General features: G+C 33.9%; 1 protein-coding gene across 24 annotated transcripts in view; it reads left to right on the plus strand.

The window, feature by feature from the left end:
* The window catches only part of RIMS1 (regulating synaptic membrane exocytosis 1), a 493,071-nt gene that overhangs the window by 190,809 nt on the left and 284,263 nt on the right, over positions 1–17,999 (plus strand). For 23 of the 24 annotated variants that reach the window (XM_025925526.2, XM_086707193.1, XM_086707195.1 and 20 more), the window contains 2 exons: positions 9,902–10,115; positions 12,613–12,624. In XM_025925526.2, coding sequence (XP_025781311.1) covers positions 9,902–10,115; positions 12,613–12,624 — 226 coding nt within the window. The remainder of the gene's footprint in view (positions 1–9,901; positions 10,116–12,612; positions 12,625–17,999) is intronic. The other variant, XM_086707192.1, reaches the window with a different exon arrangement.

Here is a 17,999-nt window from a genome sequence, read left to right on the forward strand (position 1 = left end):
AAAAACAGTCTCTAATACAGGGACATGATCCCTATGTACAAAGGAAAAGGACCATTTTCTGATATTTATCAAAACACCTTAAATAAAGTAATAAAATAAGTAAAATTCAGTATCCTCTTATGTTGTTGTATGTTGTTTTCTTAGAGACTCAAGCAGTGCCTACTGTATAGTTGGAGCTCAATGAGTGTTTGTTGAATTGATGCTTGTATCAAGAACTGTATTTGATACAATGGTAGATATACAGTAAATGAGAAGGGTTTGTGAGAGATGTTGATAGATAAATAAGTGGGAGCAAAGGGAGAATCACCCCAGGATGAGGAACTGGACTATATCTTAGAGATTCTATTTTAGCAATGGATTGAAATAATTGGTTCAATTTATTAAGAAGATCATTTAGAGTGTATGAATGATGAACTAGAGTGAGGAAATCCATTGGCCAGAGCCTACTTAGAAAGTTGATGAAATAATCCAAGTGAGGAATAATGAGAGTTTTCACCACAGGTAACAGATCTGTGCTATGCAACTAATCACTACAAAATGGGTTTTTGGTTTGTTTGCTTGTTTACATATGTGTCTTGTATCTGAGTCTGAGTTTTACTTTGCTGTATTTGCATCCTTCTTACTAGATACAATAGACTGGATAGCTACATATATGTATGTATAACTTTGTTAGGACACTGCGTTTATCAAAAGAAATTTGCTGGTGGAGGCAAAATGCTCCCATAGTGTTCACTAAGTGTATATTTAGTATATGAAGAAAGAGAGAGAGAGAAACAGAGAATATCATAGAAAATCTTAGACTTAGATATTGCTCACGTCAAGTGCAGTGGAATGAATTAAGAAATTTGACATAAATCAGAGGAGTTGTAGATAATGTGGAAGACTGATGTCAACAACATCTATCCCAGAATCTTTCTAGGGAATTTATGAAGAAGCCAGAAATCTAAACACTAAATTTCACAGGTTCTCTTGCAGCTAGATTTCCAGATGTGATTTATGTTCCACCAGTCAGATGTACTTGTATGAAACTTGAATTGAAACGGAGTTAAATGGAGGACCACAGCAGCACGCTGGGCAATCATTTTTCTGGACTCTCTAGCAGGCTCCAAGTGGCTATGGTGGTGTTTCCAGATCAGAATGTCTCTGCTGAGGTGGTAGGATTCTAACACCAGCAATTTGGGCAGTGGCTTTCTGATTCCATAGCTTCCTGGTTGAGGAACTCTGAGTAACTAGTTTATGCTTTTGTTTTAGGAGTCATTCCTGGAGGTCAGGTTAAGAACCCACTTCTGTCCCCCTTCCAACAATTTTGTAGCACCAGATTTCATAACTTAGTCTTTTTGTTTAAAAGACTGTGAGGTTATTCCCAACTCATCTCTAATATAAGGGACCAAGCATCATTACAAAAAATTAGTTATCACTGGAATGCAGTGGAATTTTACTGCTCTTCTGTTCAAGAGTAGAATCAGAGAGACAGTTTTATTAAAAGGGAGACAACTGGGGCGCCTGGGTTGCTCAGTCAGTTAAGCGTCCAACTTTGACTCAGGTCATGATCTTTTAGTTTGTGGCTTTCAGTCCTGCATCGGGCTCTGTGCTGACAGCTCTGAGCCTGTAGCCTGCTTTGGATTCTGTTCTCTTCCCCGCCCCTGCTGGCACTCTGTCTCTCTCTCAAAAATAAATAAATATTAAAAAAATTTTAAAAAGAGGGGACAACTCTGTTTTGGGGCCAAAAAAACAATTTTTAACGGCACATATGTTTTCACATCACAGGTATGTGTGGTTATTGGGCTGTCATTCATTACAACATATAAACTGGATGCGTGTTTGCTGATATGCAAAGACTCTAAAAGATAATTTGATTTCAACTTACACTTTTTTTTTTTTTAATTTTTTTTTTCCCAACGTTTATTTATTATTTTTGGGACAGTGAGAGACAGAGCATGAACGGGGGAGGGGCAGAGAGAGAGGGAGACACAGAATCGGAAACAGGCTCCAGGCTCCGAGCCATCAGCCCAGAGCCTGACGCGGGGCTCGAACTCACGGACCGCGAGATCGTGACCTGGCTGAAGTCGGACGCTTAACCGACTGCGCCACCCAGGCGCCCCTCAACTTACACTTTTAAGAAGTTTGAGAGCATTCACAATTGTGTTATTATCTTAGCATGCTTTCCTATTTTTTTGCTTTAGTACTTCTTTTTATTAAATTTTTTTAACATTGATTTATTTTTGAGAGACACAGAGAGACAGAACATGAATGGGGGAAGGGCATAGAGAGAGGGAGATACAGAATCCGAAGCAGGATCCAGGCTCTGGGCTCTCAGCACAGAGCCCAATGTGGGGCTTGAACTCACAAACTGTGAGATCATGACCTGAGCTGAAGTTGGACGCTTAACCAACTGAGCCACCCAGGCGCTCCTACTTTAGTACTTCTAGTAGCATTACTATGTGCCATACATTTAGTATTCAGGAAATAGTCCAAGTTCCAAATCACCTAGAAAAATGTTTTTGACCAGCTGTGCCAAAGAAATCTCCCTGGTTATTTTAACCAGAACTATTACCCTACAGAACAATTTAATTACATTCCTTGCCATTTGGTATATGTTGTCATAAACTGTTAATTTGTGTTTACCTATAACTTACTTCCTAAGTAGACTGTACTTTCCTTGGAATCAAGAACTGTGCTTTAGAATTGAGGTTAGTGTTAATTTTTTGACAATAGAGTGTGATGTCAAAATCTTCTAAAGCAAGCCTTCAACCTATCAGGCTAGTGAGATGTTTAATTTCCTTCATTGTCAGGTCTTTCTCCTGGACACCCCTATTGGAGGCACTTGAACAATCTGACATTCTCAGAAGAACTCTCCTAGCTTTAATCTCCATGTTACTAACTTCATGGGCCCTAAATTGTACCCTGTTTTATGTATTCTGTGCCACGGTTGGGAAGGAACACATAAGCCCTTGCCTTTTTATGCTTGTTTGCACATCCAAAAGCAATTCTCCATGTTAGATGGCTATGCACAAGCCACCCTGGTCCCTGTCCCTCTCTTCATCCTAGGGAAAGCCCTTACCTTCCTTCCACACCTGCCTCTTAGGCTTTTGGAATTTCAAAGCACTAGTTCCCTTTCCCTCCTACTCTAGGAAAGTCTGTCCTTTGAAAAGGATAGCCAGGAAGAAAGCTGGAGTTGTCTCCTGGCTTCTGATCACTTTGAGGATGGAGGAAGGAAAAATACAAAATAGAAATAAATGAAGTACTGTGCCAATTACAACAATTTCTCTGCATTCTACCATTATCATTTAGCATCTTGCTGTGTACCATATTTATAGTAAGTAATCAACAAATACTTATTAATATGTAAGAATGTCATTACCAATTTTCTGTTTAAATTATTTTGCATTTATATAATGATGTTTTTAAAGAATATCTAGTTTTTTAGGCATTCATCTTTAGATCCTTCAAATGTGTGCCATTAATCACCCAAACAACCTGTTTACAACTGGAATCTTGATGTTTCTTGAGTTGAGTGCACATATGTTAAAATAGTACAATGATTATTATAGAATGAAATGATGGGGAAAAAGTCACATCCTGAGAGAAAACCAAGGTTTCTCTATTAATGCTTTCTTTTTTATAGTATTGCGTATTTTATAACACCATTTTCCCTCTAGATAATTTAAATCTGAAATTTGTGATCATATGTATTGTCAATCTTACTAATCACTAAGAATATATTGTTAATTCTAAAATTGAAATATATAAATAAATTTCACAACAAAGATTTAATATTTGCAATTCTGCATTTACTGACATTCACTGGCATTTATAATATATAACAAAATATGTATTTCCATTTATTATTCATAATAGAACACTGTCACATATTTGATATGTATTAAAGCATTAAAACATCAGATACAAAAAATACATATGCTGTTTATGGTTTCACTACAATATCCTGATTCCAAAGGCAAAATTTATTATGAGAACAACATCTTGACAGAGTGAGATATCAGAATAATATAAGGGGAATACGAATTGAGAAAAGGACATTAAAGTTGATTTTTAAGATACAGTTCAGTAGAGCATTGTAGAGCATTGCAGAAGGTTGCAGAATAAGTAGATTTTGAGGAACTGGGAGTAAATAAATGCTGAACCAACCTTCCTTCCTTCCTTCCTTCCTTCCTTCCTTCCTTCCTTCCTTCCTTCCTCCCTTCCTTCCTTCTTTCCCTCCTCCCCCCCCCCCCCTTTTTATAGTATCTGCTGATAAGTAAAGAAAGAACACAATGGGAAATAAGTTAAAGAGGTTGCTAGAGACTTTGGTTGGACTCTTTCTTTCAGTGAAGAATAAGGGAGTCCTACCTGTAAGGAAGGGAAGAAGCCCATGAAGAAACAGAGGTGAAGCTGTAAGAGAGTTCTGGGCTGAGAAACAGCATGGTTTTTCTTCTCTTAATTCTCTCCCGGTGGGAATGTCCAAACCAGTTTTATAAATATGGACTATTGCCAAAACCAGGAAGGAATTGGAAATACACATGAGAGTTGGGTACAGATGGGTGCAGGTCACCAAGGGATAGCATCCGGGAGAATATAAGTCCTGGTAGAGTTTGGAGATGCTTGTGTGAATGACTTCATAAACTGTGGGGTGAAGCACTTACCAAAGAGCTGCCCCAGGCATGTCAGTGCAGCTTCTGGGAGAGCACTGTCCCCTGGCAGCTGTCATCCTTAGGAACTACTCAGAGGGCTAGATTTTTCTTCCACTGAAAGAAAGACTGGAAGAGAGACTGGAAGAGACCTTCCCTCCTAAAATGTCTCATGGAGAAAATGAGAACCTAGAGACCCCACCCTCATAACTCAACTGAGAAACCTTATCTCACTAGCCTTCTTGCCGTGGCCTACTGGAGAAGGACATGTTGCTGCCTGCCCACCTGTTGTGGTCTGGCCCCGTCACATTCTAAGCTGCATACGCACATAGGGAACCAACACTGGGTTCATACATCATCAAAATAGTATTTTGAGTCTTTCAGGAGGACACAGTAGCTTGAAGTTAATTTGAGAAAAGAGAGCTTAGGAATAAGCACTGTAGAGGAGTTGAAACTGCATGAAAGTATTATTGAGCAGGAGTGAAAGGTCTATGGGAGTTTCAGGACCTGAGTTCATCAGCATAGCTTTGGCTTGTTCATACTCAGCTTTTGTTCATGTATCATCAATTAGTCATGACAAAACACTGACATTTCCTGATAGTTAACACTTTCCTGCATTCAGAAACGTTTTCATTTGCAAGTTGAATCCGTATTTGTTGTCATCTTTTATATGTGCTTAGAGTAAGATCTGAAGTATGTGAATTTACAATGATATATTCAGATAGAAAGGAAAAGCAAACCCCTAGACAAAAATTAGTTTTCTCATCAATAAAATGGGAATTTATTTCATAAAGTTATTGTGCATATAAACATACACATTTCTTCTTTAAATTAATTAGGAGGCATAATTGGTCAACTCTTTTGTAGATTTTAATGTCATATATATTCCAGTTTTTCATTTCTTTATAGCACTCATTTGTTATTTAATGATATTTGATGAGATAGAACTGAATTTTTTCCTTTTTTAATGTGAAATACTTCATAATACAAAAGCACATATGTAAAGAATAGAGAAAAAGAATAAAAGATATAATATGTGCCTAACACTCAACTTAAGAAATAAAACATATTCAGTACTTTTGAGGCCCAGAGCTTGAAACATTTCATATCTACATGAAAAAAAATATGTATTCTACCACTGAGGACAATAAATATGTGTGAACAAGTATCATACTCAATAAGCTTAACAAGTTTATTCTACTGGACAGATAAATACATATGCATATGTATATAAAGTTCTTAATTACGTTTTTCAAATATTCCCTGTAATTATTTATTTTTGATCTGTCTGGTCTGTTAATTATAGAGAGAAAGGTCTGTCAAAGTATCCTACAATGAAGGTGGATTTCTCTACCTTAGTAGTTTTATTATTTTTTGGCTTCATATATTATTATATGCAATTAAGTTTAGAATTGTCTTGTAAAAAATTATATGAATACTTTTTAAATAATAGATTATCCTTTTTATCTTTAGTAATGCTTTTTGCCATAAATATTATCCCAATTTTGTTGTTGTTGTCCTTAGCCTTTGACTGGGATATATTTTTTCATTCTTTTATTTCAAACATCCTTCCTAGTTTGGGTATATCTCTTCTAAACCTAATTTAGCTAAATTTTAAAAATCTAACATGTTAATTTTTGTCTTTTAATGATGCTGTAGTCCATTATACATATTGTGACTCCTGATGTGTGTTGGATTGTTACTACCATTGTTTGCCATAATTTCTAATTGTCCTGCTTTGTCTGTGTTTGTTCATTTGCTTCAATTCTTGTCTTCTGTAGATTGACTATTTCCTCATTCCATGTTTTCCACTGGTTTGGATATCATACACTCTATTTCAATTATTTTTGGTGGTGACCTAACAACAATGTTAATTTTGTTCACTGTGTGAAAGTTAAAGCTGAAGTTCTTGGTCACAGAGCCTCAGTACATGTCCCAGGAGCAGTGGTCTGCTTCATAACTATACTCCATCTCTGAATTAGTGCTACTGTTTCATTTTTCTCCTGTGAGGATCTCCATACTTTCTCCCCAACTCAAATAGGAATTAAAATTTATTCCTTTAGGGGCACCTGGGTGGCTCAGTCGGTTAAGTGACTCTTGGTTTCCACCAAGGTTATGATCTCACAGTTCATGAGTTCGAGACCTGCATTGGGCTTTCGCTGACATTGTCCTTCCCCTGCTTGTCCTCAATCTCTCTCTCAAAATAAATAAACATTTTTTTAAAGTTATTCCTTTAAATATCCAGTATTTTCAGCATTTTGTGGCAGCAAGATTTTTCAGGATACATAGCCTTCAGTATGAAATTGTTTTTTTTTTCCTCAAAATGGACTAAGAAAAAAGTATTTGTGTATGATTTTTACAGTTAGCAAGTATGTATTGGCTACTACTAAGGAGAAATATGTCTTAACTATCTTGCTAAACTGTGCATTTCTAATGCTATTTACTGTTTGGTAGAAGAAAGGTGACATGTACAGAAATACTAATAGTATATGGTAAAAAAACCAAAAGACAAAAAGCTGAATGCCTTATGAGTGACCAAATAAAATGCTATGAGATTGTAGCAGAGTAAGTTTTTATCTCACTGGTCACTGCCCTGCATATATTTATTATAAAAAAAACCACCCCTTTTGATTGGGTCCTATAGGATGGATAAAAGTATTTTGTGTTTGATTTTTTTTAAGTTTATTTATATATTTTGAGAGAGACAGAGATAGCACAAGTGGGGAAGGGGCAGACACAGAGGGAGAGAGAGAGAATCCCAAGCAGGCTCTGCACTGCCAGCACACAGCCTGACGCAGGGCTCAAACTCAATGAAACCGTGAAATCATGATCTGAGCCAAAATGAAGAGTTGGACACTTAACCAACTGAGCCACCCAAGCACCCCAATGTTTGAATTTTTAAAGAACAGTGGATTTTCAAACCATTATACCTCAGTACAAAGCATATACTAAATCAGGAGATGACAGACTGGCCCACGGGTCCAATCTGGCTTACCATCTGTTTTGGTAATAACGTTTTGTTGGAATATAGCCACACTTATTATGCTTATTATTTACATATTATCTATGCTACTTTCATGTTATAATAAAGCTGTGTAGTTGTCAAAGAGACTATATGGCCCACAAAGTCTAACATATTTACAATCTGGCCTTTTACTGGAAAGTTTGCCAACACTCATACCAAATCATGTGCTGTATTACAAAGTAAATTCATAGGGAATCTTTTCCCTTTGCCTAGCTTTTGCATTTATATTTACTTAAATACATTTGATTTGATGGTTCTCACAATAAATATCTACCCATGTACTTCCTCTCTGCTTAGAGTTTATATATGTTTCTTTGATTAGAGATATTTCCTTGTTCCCACTCCTTAATAATTACTTTCTTTAATAGAAGCCTTAAGATTTCCAATGCTATTTTGTAAGGTTACTTTTGAAGTAGTTAAGATAGCCCCAGTTGTTTTTTAAAAATTTGAGCCTAGATTAATGGTGCTTAAATTATAAAAAATTCAGTGTACCAAATAGCATTGTTTTTCAAGCCGTTCAGACATTCTTGCTTTCATTAAATATATCACTATTTCTATGAACTGAAATTAGCTAGCCTTTAAATTGGGGAGGGCTTCAGATTCTAAACTACTTTATTTCCTAGTGCAAGTATATGTGCTATTAAATAGAAAAACTGTCAATTGGCAAAGCAGGAAAGGGGTTTTATAATTTTTAAAGTAATCATTAAAATTCTGCTCAAGAGCTGTTGATGTTAAAAGAAAAATATAATGAAATCCCAGTACTTCAAGTACTAGAGTCCTTAGACATAACTTATTTGATTCTGTTTCCAGGGAGTACCAGTTCCCACAGATATCTTAGGTGTAGAGAATCAAGCTAACTAACTGCCTGTATTAACAACAGCATGTGTGTGTACCTTGTGTCCTAGGGAATACATCCAGCGCACTCGCTCAGTTACAGAGATGAATTTCCTAGGAGTTTCTCCATTGTTGTAATGGCCAATGACTATTGGCTAGGCCTGGGACAACTCTCTCAGTTCTCATTTACAAAACTAAGGCATACTTTCACTGGGGATTCACTGGATGTCATGGTGTTCTGTACAGAGCAGCAAATAGTTTCTATTTGTAGCAGTTGAAGATTGAGGGATTAGGGCTGATGGGGAAGGGAGGAGACTTGAATCACATTAAATGTGAACATTCTTATGGAAAATGGTTTGCCTCAACAACTTTGGTTGCATCCATTAAATAAAGAGTGGTGACAACTCTCATACAAATTGGGGTATTTGTATGAGAAATATTTGTATCAGAAAAAATCTGAATATTTGCAAGGTGTGGTTTAACACTTTTCACATATCGTGGAAGGATTAGTGAGCTCACTTATAATGTATAAGGTGATATTTTATATACTGTATGAAATCAAACACTTGATATTAAATACATAAATAATCTCCAAGAATAGGGGTAAAGGAAGATATTTTGTGTAAGACAAATTGCATAGCATTGTAATTTATAATTTTTTTAAGTTTATTTTTGAGAGAGAGACATGTGAGTGGGGGAGGGCCAGAGAGAGAGGGAGAGAGAGAATCCCAAGCAGGCTCTGTGCTGTCACCACAGAGCTCAATGTGCAGCTCAAACTCACGAAACTATGAGATCATGACCTGAACCAAAACCAAGAGTTGGGCACTTAACCAACTGAGCCACCCAGGTGCCCCTATAACTTAAAACGGTATTTTTCCAAGTATACATCATGCTCACATAGTGGGTCAGGGAATCAATTTCCTGTGACAAACTTTTTTTTAGACTGTAATCATTATTAAAATAGAATGAGATAGACTATACCAGAGTACATCATATATAGTTAGCTTAAGTATTTTGTATAACTTCTGCTTCAGTTGTATACACACATGAATGTAGTTGTAAAGTGTTGAGTTCCCCAGTCCAAATACCTTGAAAGCTATTTGTCTAAAAGAAGCAGAGGCATGGAGTGGACACATGAATTCCACATTGGAGACCAAAACAGTGATTATATGTTGTACTTGTGTATGTTTCATTGCTAGTAACAAAACTGAGACTAGTGGGTTACATGCTAATACATTTTTTACCAGTGGCCTTTTACTGGAAAGTTTGATTAGTTGAAAGGTAAGATTAGTGGGAAAAATTATTTTATATGTTTTGGTTTCATTCAAATAGCTATACTTCTGTTAGGAAAAATTATTTTTGTTTTTGTCTTCTGTCATTTACTTAGTTTGCTACCGTTTTCTCTTTTGCCCAGGAGATTGCATCAACAATTTGAAAGCTATAAAGAACAAGTGAGGAAGATAGGGGAAGAAGCGCGGCGTTACCAGGGAGAGCACAAAGATGATGCTCCGACTTGTGGAATCTGTCACAAAACAAAGTTTGCTGATGGGTGCGGCCATCTCTGCTCCTACTGCCGTACCAAGTTCTGTGCCCGCTGTGGAGGCCGCGTGTCTCTGCGATCCAACAACGTAAGTGTTCCCTGAGCCTGAGAGGTGCTCTGAATGCAGGTGAAAAGCAGTACACCTGCCAAGCAGAAAACATACATGTGTTAGAAAGTAGATGCAGGCACACATTAATGTGCCCCTTTCCCATTTTCTGTTTTTCATAAGGTTCATAGTAGTGGAGTAGTGATGAAATAATAAAAAAAATGCTTTCCATATGCATCTTAGTAAATGATTAAAAACCAAAAGATTCAAACCAACAGATTATTTGTGGGAGTAAATTTACTTTCTGAAAAATGTAGTAAATGTGGATTTAGTATCATGAACTAGAAGACTCTTAAAAGTTGTTATATCCAGTTCTTCTTGTAAAAAGAAGAAAAAAAACTTTTAGTTTCTACAATGTTTGTTTCAGACTGAATGAAGGTAGAATGTAAGGTGAACTGGGTAGCATTAAATGTAACCGAAGACAACATATGTAAAGCAATGATTAGCTTCTATGAGAGTAATTTCCTATTTACTGTTGTGGTAAAGTATATAGTGCTAGGTTTCTCTCATGGAAACTATTTTGATATTTAAAGAGTATGTCAAAATACCCTTTTTTAAATTTAGGGGGATTTTTGTACTTATTATCTTCTCTATGAGATGTAGTCTCACCTGATGCTGTTTCCTTATTTGGCTTAAATGAGAGCTACTTACGTTATGCCTGTGCTTTAAATATATATACTTTTTGAGGCACTGAGATGCTCATTTAAGAGAACTAAATATTCTTTATGAAGTACTAGATAAATTCTAATACTTTAGAATACATTTTAATATACTTTATTATATACCCTATCTTAGTATGGTAAAATTATTTATAGGGATGTCTGGGTGAGTTTTCTTTGATGTAGGTCTGCAGTGTAATATAGAACAGTTGAGATTATCATATACCTAAAGAATTCCCAATGTTTCTCTAAGTAATTTCATTTATTATCTAATCATATATGCAGTGTAACATAGTACAAAGTTATATTTAAAAATAATATGGAAGCTTTATGCACTCTGGATATTTTCCTAATTGAGAAACCCATGGCTAAAATTAAAATCAATCTCCCTATCAACATTATATTCATTGGTAGTGTATTTCAGTTGCAGGTAGGGTATTCTAAATATCCCTTCCAGTGAAATTAAGATATTCAGTAAAAGAGACATGTTTTAAGGTGAGCCCACTATTATCTTTGTGGCCTTGGGAAAATAATTAACTTCCCTGAACAACATCTTCTTTATCTATGAAACTGGATAGTAATAATTACTGTATATGATTATTATGATAATTAAATTAAAATCTAGGTCTTTATGATATATATTTAAGATTTCTTTAGGTGCCATTCTGACGACCACATGAGTTTTCCTCCTGAAAGTTCTTTAGTTAATTATCATATGTTATATTAAGACCTTTTTAAAACAACCTTGGGTTAAAATAGTATCTGGCACATAAAAAGGTGTACAAGAACTATGTGTTAACTTTCTCATCTTTAGTGTTCCTAAATACACTGTTTTGGAATGAATTCTCACAGATGAGACCTGGGAATGACATACAAAATATTTAAAAAAACATTTGGTGTAGGGGTACTGTCCAATCTGAAAAGGTGCTGTCAGTAAATAGTAGTGTGCAAATTAGCAGGGTGGAAATGCGGACTGAGCACCCATAGCTGTTGAATGTTTGTAACTTCCCATGATAGGTTTGAGGAAAACCAATAATAATACAGTTAACTAATGAAATATTAAAATTACCTGGGTTAATCTCATGTTAAAGGAAATTGAGCTAAGATGTACCTCTGCTTTGGAGTCACCCAAGCCTAATGTAGTCTATCTGTCTCTATAAGCCCATCCAATTTGGACAAAATATTCAAAAGAACAAAATAATAGAAGGCATCACTTTAAGGCATGAGACAAAAATATTGTATGAATATATTGTGTTGTTTTTTCCCATGACATTATAAGTGTTGAAACGTATATTACATATAAATATTGCTTGTGGAATAATTTATGACTACAATAGTTAATATCTTTTTTCTCATTTTTATTCTTTACAAATATTTCCCATTCTTAGATTTTTCCAAATTGTAACTATAAATATTTTGACAGTAATTTGATAAAATTATTTATATAATTTTATGCATTTTAATAAAATGTCTTTTCAGTAATAGGAAGACTAAATATAATAGTGAATTAAGATTTCTTTCTGAAAAATGTTTTAAATATAGATGTAATCATCAAGTACTAAAACTTTTGGAAATCATAGTGCCCAATTTTGGTATCTACTATAGTAGAATTAGTATAGATGCATTTTCAATGAAAGCTTGAACAATGAGTATTTTGGGGAAGAGTAAACATTTACAATGCTTATAAATACCTATGTCTGAACACTTTAAAAATAATACATAATTGTTTTCTTAAAATCTATTAATATATGCCTTATTTTTGTTTTTCTCTTCTTCTTTTCCTCTCTTTTTACTCTGCTTCCTTGGATGCTTTCCCAAAGGAGGACAAAGTGGTTAGAATCCATGCTTTCTTTTCTATAATTTGTTATTATAATGTTGTGAACTTTATTGAGTGAATGTTTCACCTAGTGTTGTCAGTCACTATACTTTCACAAAGAAATGATATACTAGGAAAAACTCATTCCCAGTTCTCGTGGAAAAATAAATAAATAAAATGGACATCTAGGGGCATTACAGAGTTTTATTATTAATAACAGGTGAAGTCCGGGTAGTTTGAGTTCATGGAAACATTGATATTTATAGTATAGTTTAAATCATTATGAACAATTTGTCCTCTTACCTTTCTGAGTTTTGATGATGATTCCATCTGCAATAAACAATAAACTGCAATGGAACAATAAATCCCAATGGATTGTCCCTTTCTCAGCACTCAGTAGATGCATAGGCAGGTGATTTAAAATTTTATTGCAGAAGGAATTGAATGTACTGATTTAGTGGCAAGACTGAATCAAATCAAATAAAAAGTCAAAATAAAATGATTTTTCTGTAGAACACAAGTAGCAGAGCTGCCATATTGAACCACATTTTGCCCTACGCCTTTTTTTTCTCTCTGATGCATAGAAATCACTCCCGAGAGTGGTGAAAGGTCATTTTTCGTTCTTATCAGATATAGAAACCACAGAGACCGGGTTTAAGAAGATAGGATCCAAGTGGAACCATTAGTCAACCTGTCTTTTGTATACAAATTATATAGTTTCATGTGGTATAAATTACAATTTCCCCAAAGCTCAGTAATTTCTCAGTATAAGACTGAGGCAGTACGTGTTTTGGGTTCAATATATCAACTCAGCTGCCTTTGTTCAACTGTTTTAAAGTTTAAATGATGTACTGCAGTTCATAAGTAGTAAGCAAGACATTAAGTGAACATTAATCTGTGTTTTTAATCTTGATGCTAATATATGTTCATCACTTTTTCTTTTATTATGAGAAAGAAATCAGGTTGAAAATTATATAGGGTAGTTTGTTTGCACTAACTGTGTTTTCCTGTACTAATGATGGCATGTGAGATCATCTTAGGGGCTCTTATTTTAATGCATTAATGTACTATGTTAGAAAAAATATATATAACTAGAATATCACAACTTTGGTTTCATGAATATTACTTTGAGGGAGTCTGCATTTGAAATGTAGATAATTTTAAATTCCTTTAAAGAATAAAAATTAAGTAAATAATAATGCTGTTAATAGACCTAGTGGTAAGACTTCAGCCACACCTATAGGGTTGGCCGGACCCATTGTCCTTTTGGCAACATTTCCCGTAATGGTAGGTTATTTGTGCTTATTGTGATTTCCTGACTCTGTAATGAGATTTCAGGTGGACTTTGTGGTTTTCAGGCTAAGAATGGAGTGGAAAGACCTATAAAATACAATCATTTTCAGTTATTTTCTTTATTTTAATTAGAATGCATATATCTACCATTTATTTTTAAGTACTTTGTCATAATTTCATTTAAAAACCTTTTTAGCCTATTGAGGTTATTCAAAAAATTGCCTTTCTAGTTTAGGGAAACCAAAATCAGATTTTGTTTTAGCTGTATTAAAGAGAATAACTGAATATTAAAGTGCTTGATTGTTGGTTCTTTCCCTGTTCCTCTGAGCTCTTTCATTTTTGGTAAAGAAATTATAATTTACAGGTGTGCATGTGTGTACATGTTGGTATGAGTGGCAAAGGAAGAGGGATAAGAGTAAATAAAACTTTTCTAAAAACAATCTACATCTTGATCAATGTAATAACAATGAATTCTACTTAGTCTGTTATATTGGTGAATAAATACTACTAAAATACTAATATGTATGATATAAAGACCTAAGGATAGCTAACATATAAATATTCCTCTTATTAAGTCTGGCAAACATATTAATGACTATTTTTTGCAGGCTGGTGCTATTTTATTTTAAAACTTCACACTTAGCTTAAATCATCTCTAATGATAACTTGAAAGACTGTGTACTTGCTTATAAGGAAAATGGCTGTCATAAAGAATCACTTTGCAATTGACACATGTAATAGCTTATAATAGGAGAGTATTTTATATAAGTGTGTAGATACTCATAGGTAAGATTATGGTTATTTATTTCACTGAAAGCCCTCTTCCATACCTAAGTAAATAGGGATAGTACAAAATTCTCCACAGTCTGTTTAAATTGCTTTTGACTTTGTTTTTTACTATCTATTTGGTACCAGAGCATTGAATTTAGGTAATTCCTTTGATAACATTAACACTTTGCTGTTGGTAAATCAGCTTCCTTGAATCCTTCAAGTTTAATTCCTTTGAGATTTACCATAAATTTTCATCAGTATTTCTTTTTTAGTGGGTGAATGGGATTGGTTTACAAATATAGCAACTAAAAAATGAACTTGCTACACTTCTAGTTAATCTTTATTTTCACAAAACGTGTCAGGTGTTATAAATTAAGAGTGTTTTATAGTAAATGTCAGCAATACCCTGAAAAACCAAACCCTACTATTTACTCATTCTTTCCAAATGTGAAAGCTGCACATACCTACCTTGTAAGCATCATGTGTGAAAAAATACTTTTTTATATCAAGATAATAATTGAGGTACTATGTTTAAAGAATCGTGATTTTTTAAACAGGCTCCTCACAGCTTTTCGTTAGTGGTTGTTTTAAGAAATCACACTAAAAGATATGTTAATGGAGGAAATATGTTTTTGTAGAAGAAGTTCATAAAAGGTAGGAGTTCGGTAGAATGGGGCAGTCTCAGCCGTGTCTGGAACTGGTTTTATCATAAAGTGTTGTCTGTGGGATAATTGATTCTTAATGATACAAAGAACTTTGCCCTCACAGACTGCTCTTAAATACCAAAATGATGATTTTGGTTTTCTTCTCTTACTAGGGTTAGATAAAAACAAGCAAGTCAGTAAAATCAACTGCATTAAAAACGGATTTGCATGATCGTATTCAGTGTTTATTTTTATTATAAGAAATCTTCTAAGAGTTTTCCATATTTAGTCCATGGTATGGTGAAACATCTGATCATAACTTTCAACCTTCGCTCTTTGGAAAAGGGGGCTGTTAGAGTTTACCTAGACTCACTTTCCTGTTCTCCTGTTCTCGCTTTCTTTTTTTTTTCTTTTATATTTTTTTTAATTTACTTTTTAGATATGGCTTTTTCTGCAAGAATGTTCTCTTAGAGTTTCTTCTCAGAAAGATAATATAAGCCTAAATTAAAAACCTTTAAAATATAGGCAAACATATCAATAAGGAAATGTTAGGGTGCACCAAGGGGAGAACTTTCATTAAGCAATTTAGTTGATTAGGTGTCTCAAGGTATTTCTTATTTTGTTGTGCTTATCCTACAGGGGAGTAACACATCAAGTTTTAAAAACTATTGTGTTAGATAATTCAGAAAGTTGTAAATTTTTTTATTTCAAATTTTTTATTTCAAATTTAGGAATTTACTTCACTCTTTTTCAAGGGCATGGAATCTTAATCTCTTGTACTTAGCATTACTATTCTGGGAATGTTTCTTAATATTCAGTAATCATTAAGAAGTTTGTAATCTTGGTTTTGCTCCACCCAAAAATCATTATTTAATGCACTTATAAAACCTGTTTCATGAAATTACCATTTCACAAATCAACGTTAAATACAGATGCATAGTAAGACAAAGATAGTTCCACTGGAGTATAGAAAAAATAGCCTCCTATTTACAAAAAGGGCTCCTATAACAAAAAGGGCTGTGGTAGAAACAGCTTTCACAAAGCTAAAGACTAAACCATGGATGAACTCCCTAGTTTTTGTGAACATAAGTTGTCAGATCTCTTGTTTATATATCTAGGAGTTGAGTTACTGAGTCATTTAATAGCTCTATGATTAACATTTTGTGGAATTGACAGTTTTCCCTAAGAGCTACACAGCAGTTTTTAAGTTCCAATTTTTTCACACTCATCAATACTTGTTATTGTCTGTATTTTTTTAGCCATTCTTGTTGCATGTCAAGTGATATAGTATCTCATCATGCTTTTCATGAAACTATTTTTAAGTAAAAATTATTAGACTGGTTTGATATCTTCAAAGATTCATTTTGATTGTGTGGACTGGTTTGATATCTTCAAAGATTCATTTTGATTGTGTGGATTTAGATTCTTACATAAAAATGCTTCTAAGTTAGCAATTTCTCAAGAAAGTTTTTTTTTTCGTAAAAGGCTAGTATATTCAAAGTATTAGAAGTTCAGTTTTTTCATTCTCTAGGGATTCTTTTTGTCCTTTGTGTTAGAATAATGTATTTATTAATCTATATGAATAAGAACAGGAGCTCTGTTGAATTTAACATAACTTAGAATCTAATATCTGTCTGTCTAGACTAGCTATCCCTAGGGTACGTACAAGTAAGAGATTTTTTTTATTGCCAGTTGAAAAGACTATTTTTTAAATATGCAGAAAGAACTAGCATCCTCAGCAGATTTGCCACTCAGCCATAGGTCCAAAATTAACACATAAACTGAAGCCCAGAATGAAAGGACTGTTCTTCTTCCTCTGTGTATGAGATATTTTCTTGAGGGACATGAGCTTTTAGTAGCATGTAAACAGATACACGTAAAGACTAAGTAACAACCAGATTTTCTATCCTCTGCCACCCAACTTTCAATATACCCCTGATGTCTGCCAGATTTCATTAGCAGATAGATTCCCTATTATTGTGGCTGCTATTGGGGAGTATATTACAAACAAACAAAGTGTATTTTGTCTATATTACTAAAGTCACTCTAGCTCTCTTATGGTAGCTTTTTACATGGTATATCCTTTTTACATCCTTTTAATTATATCTACTTTTGTCTTTGTATCTAACGTGTGTCTCATATTAACAGCACATACTTAGGTCTTGTTTGTTTGTTTATTTTAAAGACAACTTAATCTCTGCTGTTGTGATTGGATTTATAATTCATTCATGTTTAATATTATCAATATGGTTGTATTTGTCTTTTATTTTCCTTTTTTATATATCTCATTTTTTGTTCCTCCATTCTTTCTTCACTGCCTTCTTATGCATTAAATTAGTATTTTCTAGTCATGTTTTAATATTTCAGTGATTTTTTTCATTACATTTTCTGAGTTATTTTCTTTGTGTCTCTAGGGTTTCCAATATGCATCTTAACTTACAGGAATCTACTTTCACATTACCTTAATTACAATAAAATATATAAATATTAATTATATATAGATATTCCCTCTTGCCCCTTTTTGTGCCATTATTTTAATAAATTTTATCTCTGTATATGTTAAAAATGTAATTTTTAACATTTTTATAATTAATACTTTATATGATTTTATGTATTTTAATAAAGCTGAGAGAAGAAATAAGAGCAAGTGTATATTTATAGGATTTGTTATATAATATTCTTA

Source organism: Puma concolor, chromosome B2, assembly GCF_028749965.1.
Source record: "Puma concolor isolate L17-30 chromosome B2, mPumCon1.1.hap2, whole genome shotgun sequence".
Taxonomy (NCBI): domain Eukaryota; kingdom Metazoa; phylum Chordata; class Mammalia; order Carnivora; family Felidae; genus Puma; species Puma concolor.